The following is a 14,058-nucleotide window of genomic DNA, read 5'->3' as shown; positions in this document are numbered from 1 at the left end:
AGAGAGAGAGAGAGAGAGAGAGAGAGAGAGAGAGAGAGAGAGAGAGGAGAGTCCCCTGGATGACGGAAAGCATATCCTGGGCAAAACCAAGATAGTTAAGAGAAGAGAGTATTGGTTGGGAGAGATAAAGTGATGAGATCGTGGGTACAGATTACATCTGTAGCTGTTCATCCAATGAAACTCTTCCATTCAAAAAAAGGGAGAGGGGAGTGTTTTACTCTCTAGTCATTGCCTCAAAGCACAGAGTCCACCCTTTAAGGGTACCTACCAAGGCTACAAGATGATCTGGGGGACAAGAGATAGGTATGATGGGAGCAGAAAGAGGAATTTTCCCAATGCCCTTGCTCAGTTGCTTTTATGGATGCCCCAAGAGGCTCAAGGCCCAGGAGGAAGGAATTTAGAAGTTTGCAAAGTGGAAAGAGTGGGGAGGTATTGAAGATAACTGTCATTCTGCCAGAAACAAATATCATGTCCGACTGTTCAGAATGTGATTCATCTTTTCTGCCTCCGAATGATTCCAATTCCTTGGAGTCACATCATGGCTCCCCCTTTGGAGACCACCACCTCAGATAATGGAGATACATGAGCTTCATATAACAGATATTCAGACTTAAGCATTAGAATGAATCATGTAACCATAAAAAAAAAACCTTAAATAAAAAATTTTAAAAAATAGAATCAGTCCTCACCAAAAAAATAAAATGAAATAAAAGCAATGATACAAAGGAAGGTATTGTGATCAAGAGAACAAATAGGAAATATATTAGCCAGAAAGAGAGAAAAGCGTAACCTATTATTCCCCAAAGTGAATGACTTTGAATTTAAAGGTCTTTGAATTTAGCCCTTCCTAGGATTCCCCAGAGCATCTTCTTGGTGTAGTTAGATAGAGTGCCAAGGGTCAAGAAGATACAACTTCCTGAGTTCAAATCTGGCCTCAAACACTTATTAGCTTTGGGACTAGTCATTTAACCCTGTTTAAACCTCAGTTTCTAATCTGGAAAATGAGCTAGAGAAGAAAATGGCAAACCACTGTAGTATCTTTGCCAAGAAAAGTCCAAATGGGGTCACAAAAAGTCAGATATGACTAGAACGACTGATCAACAGCACAACAGAATTTCCCAAAAGCAAAACACCCTCATTTTTCTGGTTTTCCTTCTCTTCCTAACAATGGTCCCTGGTTTCTGCCTAGGAATGACACCGTGGCCCAATGGAGACATCTCTTCACAACTGCCTACAGTAGTCCAACCTCCAATCAAACGAAGCATATTTCCCTATTTGGTGCATTGATACCAGGACCAATTCAAAGTCGATTATGGTCCTTGTCCTCAAGCTTACACTACACAAGGGGTCTTTACCATCTTTACCACCATCCCTTTAAGGTAAAATGCAATTCTTCAGTTTGGCATTTAAAGATCTCTCTACAGTTCAGGTACCATCTCCTACACAAGATCTTCCCTGGTGCCCCTCCAGGTATTAGCATTTATTCCATCTTGAAATTACTTTGTATTTACTTACTTATATGTATATAATATCTCCAATCCCCAGTTGAATGTAAACTTCTAGTAGGCAGGATTTTTTTTTTTTGTCCTGGAACTCCTCAGACCTTTCAAAATACCTTTCACATAGGAAATATTTGTTGATACTTGCTAGGTTACTGAGAAACAGGATTTGGCTCAGCATGAGAGCTTAGAAATCATTTTGTATATCCCCATCATTTTACAGATGAGACTTGAGCTCAAAGTCAGGAGGACTTGGCCCCAAATCACACAAACAGTCAGTGGTTGAGCAGAGACTGGATTCCAATTCACTCTGGATTAGGTAAATCTTTCCAATACATCAATCAATCAATCAATCAATAAACATTTATGAAGCACCTACTATGTGCCAGATACTGAGCTAAGTGCAACAGATTCAAAAAGGGGCAAAAGACATTCTCTGCCCTCAAGGAACTTATTGTATGTTCATCAGGTTTTCAGTAAGTGTCTACTATATGCCCAGTGTCTTAGGGGATAAGAAATATAAAATATAAAGTCTAAAAGTGGGATATAAGGCACTTGGTCGGCTAGAGGTGAGATCACTCAATCAATACGCAAATAAAAAGCATTCTTCTTTTAAAAACAGTCAGCTCTGATTAGACAAAGTGGAAAGGGAAGATTGAGGGTATGTAAGCAGATGGGAGTGTATCTTTACTACAAGTGTTCCCAAAGACCCTCATCAGGGATCAGCTTCTGGTCTTGTTCCGCATTCGTGTTGGGGAAGGGGGAGGAGAACGGTTAGAGAATGGAAGGGCACCAATGAAACACAAGCCTAGATAAAGTATCGTAGCTTCAGGAAGAATGGAGTAACCCTCTTATCTCAGTCAGTAGGCATTCCAAGAGTTGTCGAAAATGGTCCAGATGGATTTAAAATCCACTCAGGGAAATGCAAAGGCGATAGACGCTCCACGGGAATCAGTGGAAGGGTAATGCGCACAGGCAGAAAATGCCTGAACTGTTCTGGCCCCCAATGGGCACTTACCTTGCTGGAGGTGTAGTCTTAAATAGCTTAAAGCCAGATGCTCTGGTGCTTCAAAGGAAGCAAGATGCTGAATGTGAGAGAAAACAGAGGCATCACAAGATATCAATTATTCCCAGGAGGCAGAAGGGTAGGGAGGGAAGAGGAAGAAGTCTTCTGCTCGGATTATGACTGCTTAAAAAAAAAGTATTATTACATTTCTTAGAAATAAGAATATGTAAGATTTAGAGTTAATTTCATATCATTTCTATTATATAACTCACATGAGATATTAAATGGTATGTATTATATTCTTACAAGAATGTTATATAAATATAATAATAAATGATATCCGAAGAAATTTCAAGAAAGGCAAGCAAAGATAGTTCAAGAGCTAGACAATAAATCTGACATTACTTTTTACCCTGAAAAAACTAAAAGGTTAGAGCAATATGATGGTGAAATACAATAAGAACTACTTGCCACCTTGCCTAACTTTCCACTCCTATCTCCAGGGCTTTTATACTAGGTGTCACTCATGTCTGGAATTCACTCCAGGCAACTAGGGAGGCTCAGTGGATAGAATGCTGTGCTTTACAGTCAGAAAGGCCTGAAGTCAAATCCAGCCTCAGAGATTTTACTAGCTGTGTGACCCTTGGCAAGTCACTTAATCCCTGTCTTCTTCAATTTCTTCATCTATAAAATGAGAATAGTAACAGCCCCTACCTCCCAGGGATGTCGTGAAGATCAAATGAGATAAATAATTATAAGACATTTTGTAAATCTTAAAGCAAGATATAAAGCAATTATCATCATATAATACTCATTATTACATGGTTGACCCTACATTAAAATCCCCTGTAGCTAGAACTTAAGCCATTTGACCACTAGTCCTGGGAATACAAACTTAGCTCCTAAAAATCAATCGTAACATACCAAGTAGAGATGAAAATTCAGAAGAGTTTAAGTGAAAAGAGGGCAGATACAATTCAGAAGAAAATCTCAGGCTGTGATAAATTTCATAAGAATAACCCTACAACATTGCAATGACGATCAGCTAGGAAAGATTTAGTTACACTGATCGATACAATGATCCAAGACAATTCCAAAGGACCCATGATGAAAAATATTCTCCACCTCCAAAGAGAGATCTGATGAGCTCTGACACAGAATGAAGCATACCTTTTCCTTTACTTTCTTTATGTTGTTTTTGTTTTTTATTGGGTTAGTTTGTGGGGTTTTTTTGGGTTTTTTTGCAACATGGCCAATATGGAAATGTTTTCTAAGACTTCACATGTATAATTGATATCATATCATAGGAGAGAGGGAGATAAATTAGAATATCAAGAAAAATTTAAAAATTAAAAAAGGATAACTGCACAGTACCTTAACTAAACCCAAGATTTTCAGCTTTCAAAAGTATTCAAAAATTATAACCCTATTTAATAGGGTTATAATGCAAAGATCATAGAATATTAGATTTAGAGGGAACCTATCTAAGGACTCTGTTTTACAGATGAGAAAACTGAGTCCAGAAGCTTATCAGAGGTAGTTACTTCCCTTTCTCCAACGAAAACTCTTAGTATACAAAAGGCATAAACCACTGTAATTATTGCATTCTCTTTAAGGCACTGCTGGCAACAGAATCTGAGACTGGATTGTCCTTGGGTCTGTTCCAGGATAGCAATTCCAGTGTTCCAACCATGTCGAGGAGAACAATTTTACAATGACTTATCTATGCCCACAAAAACACAGAAAGGTCTGATTTCCTGTGTAAGTGACACAGGATGCAATATCTGCAGTTTAAATGTTCTTACCCACATTTTCACCAACACCACCAAGAATATATTTCAGAAAGAGACCCTCTGCTTTTGTTTATAAAGGAGATTATGGAGGGAAGAGTCCCTCCTTCTATGGAACCATCATCCCACTTCCAAAGCAGAAGTTATATAGGCAGCATTAAGTTTATGTTGAAATGTATGTTCAATAAACCAAAGGCAGCCTACACAGGATGGTATTATTGATGTTCTGAAATCCAAGGAAGAATGAGTTTGCCGCCAGATTTCAAGCAGCTGATAACATGTATGACAGGCTGCATTAAGGGAAGCAGGAGCACCTGGCTGGGGAGCCCGAGTCTAAACTTTCCCAGTTCTACCAGCCTGCAAAATCTCTTCAACATGTGAAAATGGTTACACCACTTTCAGAGTTCCTGCAGGCAGGTGCTGTCTCCACTCAACACGCAGCTCTAGAATTGAGTGTGGCATAGCGAAAGGAATACAGGGAACTGGAATTAGGAATAAAGAGGATGGAAGTCCCTCCTCTGATGTGCCCTTTGCTCATGAGCAAGTCACTTTAACTTTTGAGCCTCAATGGCTCCATCTATTAAATGGGGATGACCATTTCTACAGTACCAACTTCACAAAGTTTAAAGCACTTTTTAAGGCTTAAGACATTTCATGGTAAGAAGGTCCCTCTCCACAAAGAGCTTACAGTCTAATGGAGAATTATAACATTTTTTGTGTATACAAAGAACAATGCCAGGAAAGTTGGGGTGAAGAGAGGACAAATAACTGGGAGGATCAGGGAAGGCTTCATAGAACAAACAGGCATCAAACTGATACTTAAATAACAACAAATAAATGTCAGTTATCATTATTGGGCAGCTAGGTAGTGAAATGAACAGAGCACTAGGTCTGGAGTCAGGAAGATTCATCTTCCTGAATTCAAATGTGTCCTCAGATTTTTAGCAGCTGTGTGACCCTGGGCAAGTCACTTAACCATGTTTGCCTCAGTTTCCTCATCTATAAAATGAGCTGAAGAAGGAAATGGCAAACCACTCCAGTATCTCTGCCAAGAAAACCCAAATGGGGTCACAAATAGTTGGACACAATTGAAAACAACTGAACAAGAACAATATTATCATTATTAAGGCAACTAAGTGGTACAATGGATAGAGTCCTGGATCTAGAGTCTGGGAGACCTGAGTTCAAATTTGATCTCAGATACTTACTAGCTGTGTAACCCTAGACAAGTCATTTGGCCTCTGCCTATTTTGTTTTCCTCATCAGTAAAATGGGAATAATAATAGCACCTTTCTTGCAGGAGGCTTTTAAGGATATAATGAGTTAATATTTGTAAAAAGCCTTGCAAACCTTAAAGTGCTATGAAAATATATGTATACATATATATATATATAAAGAAACACAATACATATTATTGATAATAGGGAAGATCAAAGTAGTATAAGATGTATATAAGACCTATTCTTAAAGAGCCTGGGAGGAAGGAGAAGGGAGGACAGGACCATTCAGGAATAGAAAGCTAACCAACAATAATATAAGGTAGCAGAATAAAATCCCATATTCTTATGGCATTTCCAACACACTTTTCTCAAAACAACCTGATACTCTATCGTGCCCATTTTACAGACAAGGAAACTCAGTCAGTGTCACTCTTACACAGTTGTTTTCAACTTGTCTCTTCCATTAGACTGTGAGCTCCAAAGGCAGAGACTGTCTTTAGCCTTTCTTAGTACCCCAGTACTTAGGACAGTGCCTAGAATGGAATAGATGCTTAATTACAGCTAATGGGCTCCATCAGATCAGGTGATTGACTTAGGATCACACAACTGATGTCAGAGCCAGCTCTCCTCTGATGTCAAATCTAATGTTCTCCTATACTATAGTATGTTGTCTCTCACATACAGTGTGTGCGTATATACAATTTATGTGTGTATATTACGCATATAGAAATCATGTCATACATATATGCTTATAAGTATGATATACATGAAGATAATATACCTAGAGACACGGCTATATCAAAGGCCCAGAGAAGTTAAGTATTTAAGTAATTTTTTTAAATTTTAAACAAGCTGGGGTTTTTTAATAGCCAGATGTTTGACATGAAGGGAAAACTATCTAGGATCCATTTCTTTATAGTAATTTATCCCTACCTGGCATGAAATTGCCCTACATGTAGCGGTTACGTACAAAAAAGTTATAAAAACATCCTTGGTTTTATAGTAATAAAAACATATTAAAAATATCTGATCAAACGAAATATGAAAGGATTTTTTGTGTGGTTTTTTTTTGTTGTTGTTGCTATTAAACAGCGAGAGAAACAAAACTTAAGTAAAGATAAAAGTTGAATGAATACGATTAAGGGAGAAAAGAGATATTTTCAAAGAATTAGTTTGCTTTTTTCCAACCCTCTCCATCTCCATTTGAAGCTGATCAAAATATATCATTAGTCAGTTAGTTAAAAAATAAATATATGAGCACACACACTCACACACACGCACACACACGTGTGCACGCACACACACACACACCATGAGCTTAGCTAGTTTGCTCAGTGGATGAAGAGCTATGACTGAAGATAGGAGATTCAAATGTGACCACAGACACATCTTAGCTGTGTGATCCTGGCCAAGTTCCTTAACCCAATTGCCTAGCACCCATACTACTCTTCAGCCTTGGAACTAATATTCAGAATTGATCCTAAAGCACAAGGTAAGAGTTTTGTTGTTGTTGTTGTTGTTTAAATAGTCAGGCATGCATTCAAATCTGGTCTCAGATATTTCCTAGCTGTGTGACCCTGGGCAAGTCATTTAACCTCCATTGCCAACCCTTACTGATCTTCTGCCTTGAAACCAATAGACAGCAATGATTCTAAGACGAAAGGTAAGAGTTTTTCAAAATAAAAATAAATAACTGATTATGCCTGTGGACAATTTGCTTTATCTATAATAGTTACTTTATTTTACTTTTGTATATAATAAAGTTAAGTAAAAGTGTAGTCACACAATTAATAAAGGGCAAAAATGACATTTGAACCCAGCCCCTCTAATTCCGAATCCAAGACACTTCACCATTATACACACTGCTTTTCAAGGGACTAACAGTAGAGGGGTGGAAGGAATGAGCCCAGCTACTTCAGGGAATTGTGAGCAGGACAATCTCTTTAACAACCTAGGAAAACCCCTCCCCAACCCAAGCCACAAGAAAGAAATCACAAGACAAAACAGTACTACAAAGTCCCTGCTGCCACCTTCTGAATGGTCAGGGAAGATACCTAGCTAAGTGAAACCGACACCAGCATGGTACAGGAGGAGGGAGACGGGACCCAAGGTATTGGAGCCATTTGGAGTTTACTGCTCAATAAATACCACCTGCCAGGGAGAACCAGGCACTGGGACTGAATACAGAATAGAGTCATGACTGCAGATGTCACTGGCAGCCCCCAAAAGCACTACCAGCCCTCCTTCCTGAAGGCCAAGACTGGTTGGAACCCATCACCGCAGTCCATCAGGACAGCTCGGAGCAAGGAACTATAAAGGAGTAACACAGGGAGGGAGGACTTTGGGGCAGCCATCCTGAGACACACAGCAAAGCACAGAAGCAGCCACAATATTGCTCAGACCCAGGAGACCTTTGGCAGTCCCTGCTACCCAAGTGACCTTCAAGCACTGCTGAAGTCAGAATCCGAGTGGCAAACTCGGGCATCACTACAGCCATCACTTATCCTAGACCTTGGGAAATGGAGATGCTATTTTCAAAATGCATACGGCACAGTCATGGCATATTTGTGCCTTATACAGCCTGTGCTGGGGTCAAGGAGGAAGAGGTTTTGGTTTAACCCTGTAGTCATAGCAATTGAAGTTTCCAAATGATGCCTATGAAGTAGCTCTCCCAAGGAATGGAAAGTAGCCAAGGAGCAACTTACTTGTGCCTGAATGGCTCCTGCCTTCTCCCCACTTCCCCCAATGAAAATAAAGCTTTCTTTAAGAAGAGTTATTAATTTCTTAAGCTATTTTGCCCTTCCCTGGAAGCTAGTAATGTAAGAGATACATCATCTTCATCTTCATCATCATCATCATCATCATAGCTGATATTTACATAGTGTTTTAAGTTTGCAAAGTGCTTTCCAAATATTATCTCATTCTGCCTTCACAATGATCCTGGGAGGTAGGTGCTATTATTACACTGGCTCTTTGGAGAGGGAACAACTTTGATTCTATTTCGGTTCCATTCTTTAGCCTGCCCAGTGTGTAAATGCATGGGCATCTGGTACTCATAAGAGTATCCTGACAGGCTTACAAATGTAGACTAGTAGTTCCCTGAAAGCTGTGACCTTGACTGCCAAAGTCAGCCTTAGCTGAAAGGCTGACAAATACTAAAAAGATATCTCTGTCCTATTTCACAGAATCATAGCCTTAGAGTTAGAAGAAATGTCAGAAGTCATCCAGCCCAACCCATTCACAAACAAGAATCTTATCACTAATAAATGAGTGGTGAGACCATCTTCACTCCATCAGTGATGGAGAATCAGCAACACATCCCAAAACAGCCTATTCCACTTTGGGAAAATTAGTGGGTTTTTTTTTCCTTTTGTTATTGTTCAGTGGTATCTTGACTTTTGGTGACCCCATCTGGGGTTTGCTTAGCAAAGATAATGGGGCAGTTTGCCATTTCCTTCTCCAGCTCATTTTACAGATGAGGAAACTGAGGGTTAAGTGAATTATCCAGGGTCACGTAACTAGTAAGTTTCTGAGGTCAGATTTGAACTCAGGAAGATGAGTCCTCCTGACTCTAGACCCAGCACTCTTATCTATCTCAATACCTAGCTAGAGCCTAAATCTGATTCTTTTGCAACTTCAACCTATTAGCACTAGTTCTATCCTATAAGGCCAAGAAGAATAGTTCATCTCTATTCTACATTACAACTTTTCAAATATTTGAAGACATTTGTCATACTCCATGGGCTCTGCCAATAAATCTCTTCACACTGAACGTCTCCAATTCTCTTCATCAGTCAAGGTTCAGTCCTACGACCCTCAGATTATCTTCGCCTGGAACTGCATCAATAGATTGATTTCTTTCCTTCTCTCTGCCCTCTTCACTCCGAGCAAAATCTCTGTCCTACTTAGATCTTGTGAGGATTCTTTCTTAATGTGATCTAGTAATGCAAGGACTCCATCCACTCTCCTTCAGTACTGGAACACCCCCACATATACAGAAACACCAGAAGCCCTAGGAGGCACATGTACACACACACATACATACATACACAGGACAATGATAGATGAAGAGATTGCATGTTGGGCCCTTCACGGAAGAAAATGAGACTTGTAAGCCCTAAGAAAAATCTCTACCCTCGTGTTTCCCTGTTAGGACCCAGTGCAAAATACTCGGAGAAAAGAATAAAAAGGATCTTTCAAATCCAACATCTGTTCTATCTTTCTGCAAAAGCAGTGAAAGCAGTGGGAAGAGGACAAAGTGCCCTCAAAGAGATTTCCTTAACTATGTCCAAGAAAAATGAAATCTTGGCCATGAAAAGAAATCACACCTTACAGTGAAAGGAATCTGCTCCAGTCCAAGTCACAAGAAAAAAAAACAAAAACACAAAGTCCTTATACAGCACATCCTAAGGACCTGAGCAAGTCTATTCTGGGAGAAGACAGATGTTTCTCAGCCTGCAAGATCTACTACAAGACAGTGCCAGAGTTAAGATCAGGCCATCAGGCCGTTCAGCTACAGCTAGTCCAGCACAACCAATAATTCAGCTCTGTTCCTCTCTAAAGAGTACTGACTGGTACTTGAGGAAGAAAAAAAACTACCACCATCAGAGAGAGAGAGAGAGAGAGAGAGAGAGAGAGAGAGAGAGAGAGAGAGAGAGAGAGAGAGGAATAAAAGGATAAATAGATAAATGATAAATTCTTCAGCAAGCAGAGGGAGTCTGGAAAACAGGGAAGAAGCACAGGGACAAGTGAAAAAATCCTGTCCACCCAAGTGACACCTAGGGTGAGGATTCATATCATCATCTCTTGCATAGAGTCATAAAGTAAAAAATCAACAAAAAAGAATAGAGAGGAACTCGTCGATGTCAAAATGGACCGGGTTGTTGACAGGAGCAGTGAGGAACAACGTGAATGAAGGAAGAACCTTTTACTTCTGACTTCTCCCCCAGTTAGGCACATAGTAGGCACTTGAATACCTGCCAAATGGAACCTAATCTTCCACAGGGAAAGAAATGTAAGCTAACTGCTTGAGATAGGATGAAATTCAACAAACTTTAGGCTGAAGATCAATAAAAAGTCATCTCAAATGAGAAACCTTCTTCCCTTGTAATTATTAATAGAAATCCCATCACTGGAAGAACCAACAAATATTTCCTCTAAGCCTTAGAGTCTAAGGAATTTCCACAGTCTTTAACCTACACCCAAAGGGACATGAACCTGTAAAGAGGATGGAGGAAGGGAGGTGGGGAGGGTCAGTCCTCTGAAAGAGTGAAAAGAGATGGCTCTGGGGCCTCAAGACTGAACTCGGAAAACTCCAGTTATTCTCTCCAGGTCAGCAAATACAGCAGCATAATACACTGCTGATGAACGAGTTGTGTGCCACATCAACCCTCCCCCACCTTTTTTTCGTTTTAATTCCTGGTATTTTCAAAGGACTAAAAAGTCAGGGGACGTGTTTCAGAGCTTCAAAACTGAAGCAACCCTTTAGAAGAAGCTGGGAGATTTGACCAGGTCACAAAGGAGGATACAAGGGTGGGGAAATGTCCCTGAACCTCCTGCTAGGGGAGAAGCAATTTCCTCATTCAGGAAGTATGTATTTCCCTTTTGAAAGTCCTTCCTCCAAGCACCTCTCTCCCATCGGAGCCCCAAAGGTAAATAACACCAGAAGCTGTCCCCTGCCCCCACAGCTTGGCAGGTACCTTGGCAGCTAATGGGTCTGATGGTTGGGTCCCAGAGGAAGGGGGCCCGAGAATAACAGCCCACTGAGAGTTGGGGGCGGCAGGAGAGAGGCGGTAATCTGCAGTCCCCTGTTGGCAGGAGCTGCCATTCTCGGGAATAGTGCTGGGTGGGATCCGTAATCACATCTCTCAAACTTTGCAGCGGAAAGTTCCCAGCCCTGGGTAGAAGCCAGCCAGTTGTTAGGCAGGAAAGTCACAAACCCCCTGCCCACACATCAGCCTCCCTCCATACCACAGGTGGGTCTCCATAGATTGGTTCTCCCATCACAGGTCCCGAGTTCCAGCATCCCAATCCATACCCCACACCCCCAGCACTGCCCCAACCCCCTCACCTTGGCCTCAAAGCAAATACCATGCTGGAAGGCGTCCTCGTTGTGGAGGGGGATGCGCAGGTCGTGTCCATCGTCCACCAGGTTGTACTTGGTTTTACTGGGCATGGTGACCCCAGAGAGGAGGAGGAGGAGGAGGAGGGGACTAAGGGAAGAAGGAGGTAGTCCCTCTCCTCTGGCGAGGTGGGCTGCGGCGGAATAGGGGGCCGAGGCAAGAAAGGAGCTGAGAGTGGGGGGCGCGCAGCGCCCAGCTCCGGAGCCCGGCAAGCCGCGGGCGCCCCTAGCCCTGCGGCACCAAGCTGAGCCCTGCGCGGGGGGAGCCTAGTCCTGGAGCTGCGCGGGGAGCCGAGTGGGAACCGGAGCTGGAGTAGGATGAGACGACGGCGGCGGCGGCGACGGAGGTGGCCGATCCCAGCGACAGGAGCAGCGGAGGCGCAGGGGCCATGCAATTCCTGCTGAAGAGAAGGAGCTGGAGGACTGGGACAGGCAGTAGGGCTGGGAGCAGGAGCAGGAGCAGGAGCAGGAGCAGGAGCAGGAGTAGGAGGAGCAGGAGCAGCAGCAGCGGCGGCGGCCGCAGGCGGGAGCGGGGTCCGCGCGGAGCCCCCAGCGCTGGGGGAGGGGAGGACACAGACCCACCCCTCGGGGAGAGGGAGTTGGGCGCAGCCCCAGCTCGGGATCGGACCAGGGACCGGGACAAGGAAGGCGAAGAGGAGGCGGAGGAGGAGGAGCAGGAGCAGTAGGCGGAGGCGGAGGCGGCGGCGCGGGCGCCTGTCACCGAGACGAGACGCGGGATCTGCCACCCAGCCTGGCGAGTAGAGCAGAGCAGAGCCGCTCCTCCCGCGTGGGGCGGGCCCGGGGCCGCGGCTCCTCCCGTGGGGGCGGGCTGCCTAGCGCCCGGCGACTCCGCCCCCGCCCCGGGCTCTCCTGGCCAGCGCCGGCCTGGGCTGGGCCAGGCTGGGCAGGTGAAAGTCCCCGCAAACGTTCCGAGCCCAAGTCGCACACCGCCCCGGGCGTGGGACTGGGAACCCCCCCCCCTCCACCCTCCGGGCCGGAGCTGCCCCGATCCCCCGTAGGGAAAGTGGGCCGGGGAACTTCTCCTTCCCTAAGGAGAAAGGCGAGAAGACCTCCGAGGAGGAGCTGGGTTGAGGTTTGGTGGGGTTCGGCTTGATTTTCCCCTTTTCCTCTTAATAGTGTGCTGCCCCGGATTTTTATAGAGATAAACTGTTTTATACATAAGTTGAGGAACATAGAGGAACAAGCATTTATTAAGTGTCCACTATGTGCCAGGAGCTTTGCCAAGCGTCTCGCAAATATTATATTTGATCTTCACAACTACCCTGGTAGATAGGTGCTATTATTATCCCTATTTTACAATTGATGAAACCGGGGTCGACCGAGGTAAAGTGACTTGCCCACGGTCACAGAACTGGGAAATTTCTGAGGCTTGAGTTAGGGAGGAGGGCGGGGTGATGGAGAGTGACAAAGAGACAGGAAGAGAAAAGGAGATCCAGCCACAGACCTAAATAGAGAGGAGAGAAAGAGGCTAAGGCAGCAAGAGGAGGGAGCAGAGAATCTCATGTATTGATGTACATGATTCACAAGGTGTCCCAAAAGTCTTAATGCAATTTCAAGCTTTAATAAGTAGTAGCTGTGGTGATCAGGTAAGGTGGCATTTTGAGCTTTAGGAGTTTAAAATTGCGTTAGGACGGAGACATCTTGTATTAAATCTTAAATGACGCTAATGACTGGAATTCTGAAGAAAATCACCAATTCACTTCACATCTCTGAAAAAGTCTTCCTCGGGGAAGTTAATGTCTGGTTTATGTTAACTATCATCACCACCACTCCACCCACCCCCACTAAGTTCCTCTTCCCGAACTTTATTCCATTAATTACCTCCTATAGTTCTCCTTTCTTCCTCGATATCTGCTCCTTCTCAAGCATTTGCAAACATACATCCAGATCTCCCTATTCTTCAATAAAAAAATAAATATAAAGCCCTTGGGGAGGGGGCAGCATGGTTCAGTGAAAAGATACTGGGCTTTAAAATTAACAGGACCCTGGTTCAAATTCTGACTCTCACTGACTCCTCGTATAACCTTGGACAAGTAGCTTTAATTTCTCTGGGTCTTAGTTTCCCCATAAGTAAAATGACCTCGCAGCTCGAGATCTATGATTCTTTCCTCTATGGCTCTCAGACCTTCTTGACAAAACAGTCTAAATTGGATGTCTATAGTTGCTCCTGCCCCCTTAGTCCTTTCCCTTTATGATCTGACTTTTGCGATCCACCCCTCTATTCAGATTGCTTTCTCCAATATCACCAATGCCTTTCTATACAAAGTCCAGTGCTTTTTTTCTCAGCCTTTCACCAGCAATTCAGTTAGATGGAGATTTATAAAATGTCTACCATGTACCATGCTCTGTTCTATACTGGGGAAATGGACCAAAAAAAAAGTAACCTCTGCCCTCGAACAAT

At 43.1% G+C, this 14,058-nt stretch overlaps 1 protein-coding gene across 1 annotated transcript in view; it reads right to left on the bottom strand.

Annotated features, from left to right (window-relative positions):
* Positions 1 to 12,082, bottom strand: part of LOC123245871 (carboxyl-terminal PDZ ligand of neuronal nitric oxide synthase protein-like) — a 441,624-nt gene extending 429,542 nt beyond the window's left edge. Inside the window, exon 1 of the mRNA XM_044674861.1 lies at positions 11,586 to 12,082. Coding sequence (XP_044530796.1) covers positions 11,586 to 11,690 — 105 coding nt within the window. The 5' untranslated portion in view covers positions 11,691 to 12,082. The remainder of the gene's footprint in view (positions 1 to 11,585) is intronic.
* Between the last annotated feature and the right edge of the window lie 1,976 nt (positions 12,083 to 14,058).

The sequence above is a fragment of the Gracilinanus agilis genome, chromosome 4, assembly GCF_016433145.1.
Source record: "Gracilinanus agilis isolate LMUSP501 chromosome 4, AgileGrace, whole genome shotgun sequence".
In the NCBI taxonomy this organism is placed as follows: domain Eukaryota; kingdom Metazoa; phylum Chordata; class Mammalia; order Didelphimorphia; family Didelphidae; genus Gracilinanus; species Gracilinanus agilis.
Note: the sequence above shows the minus strand (reverse complement) of the source record. Positions and strands in the feature narration are given on the sequence as shown.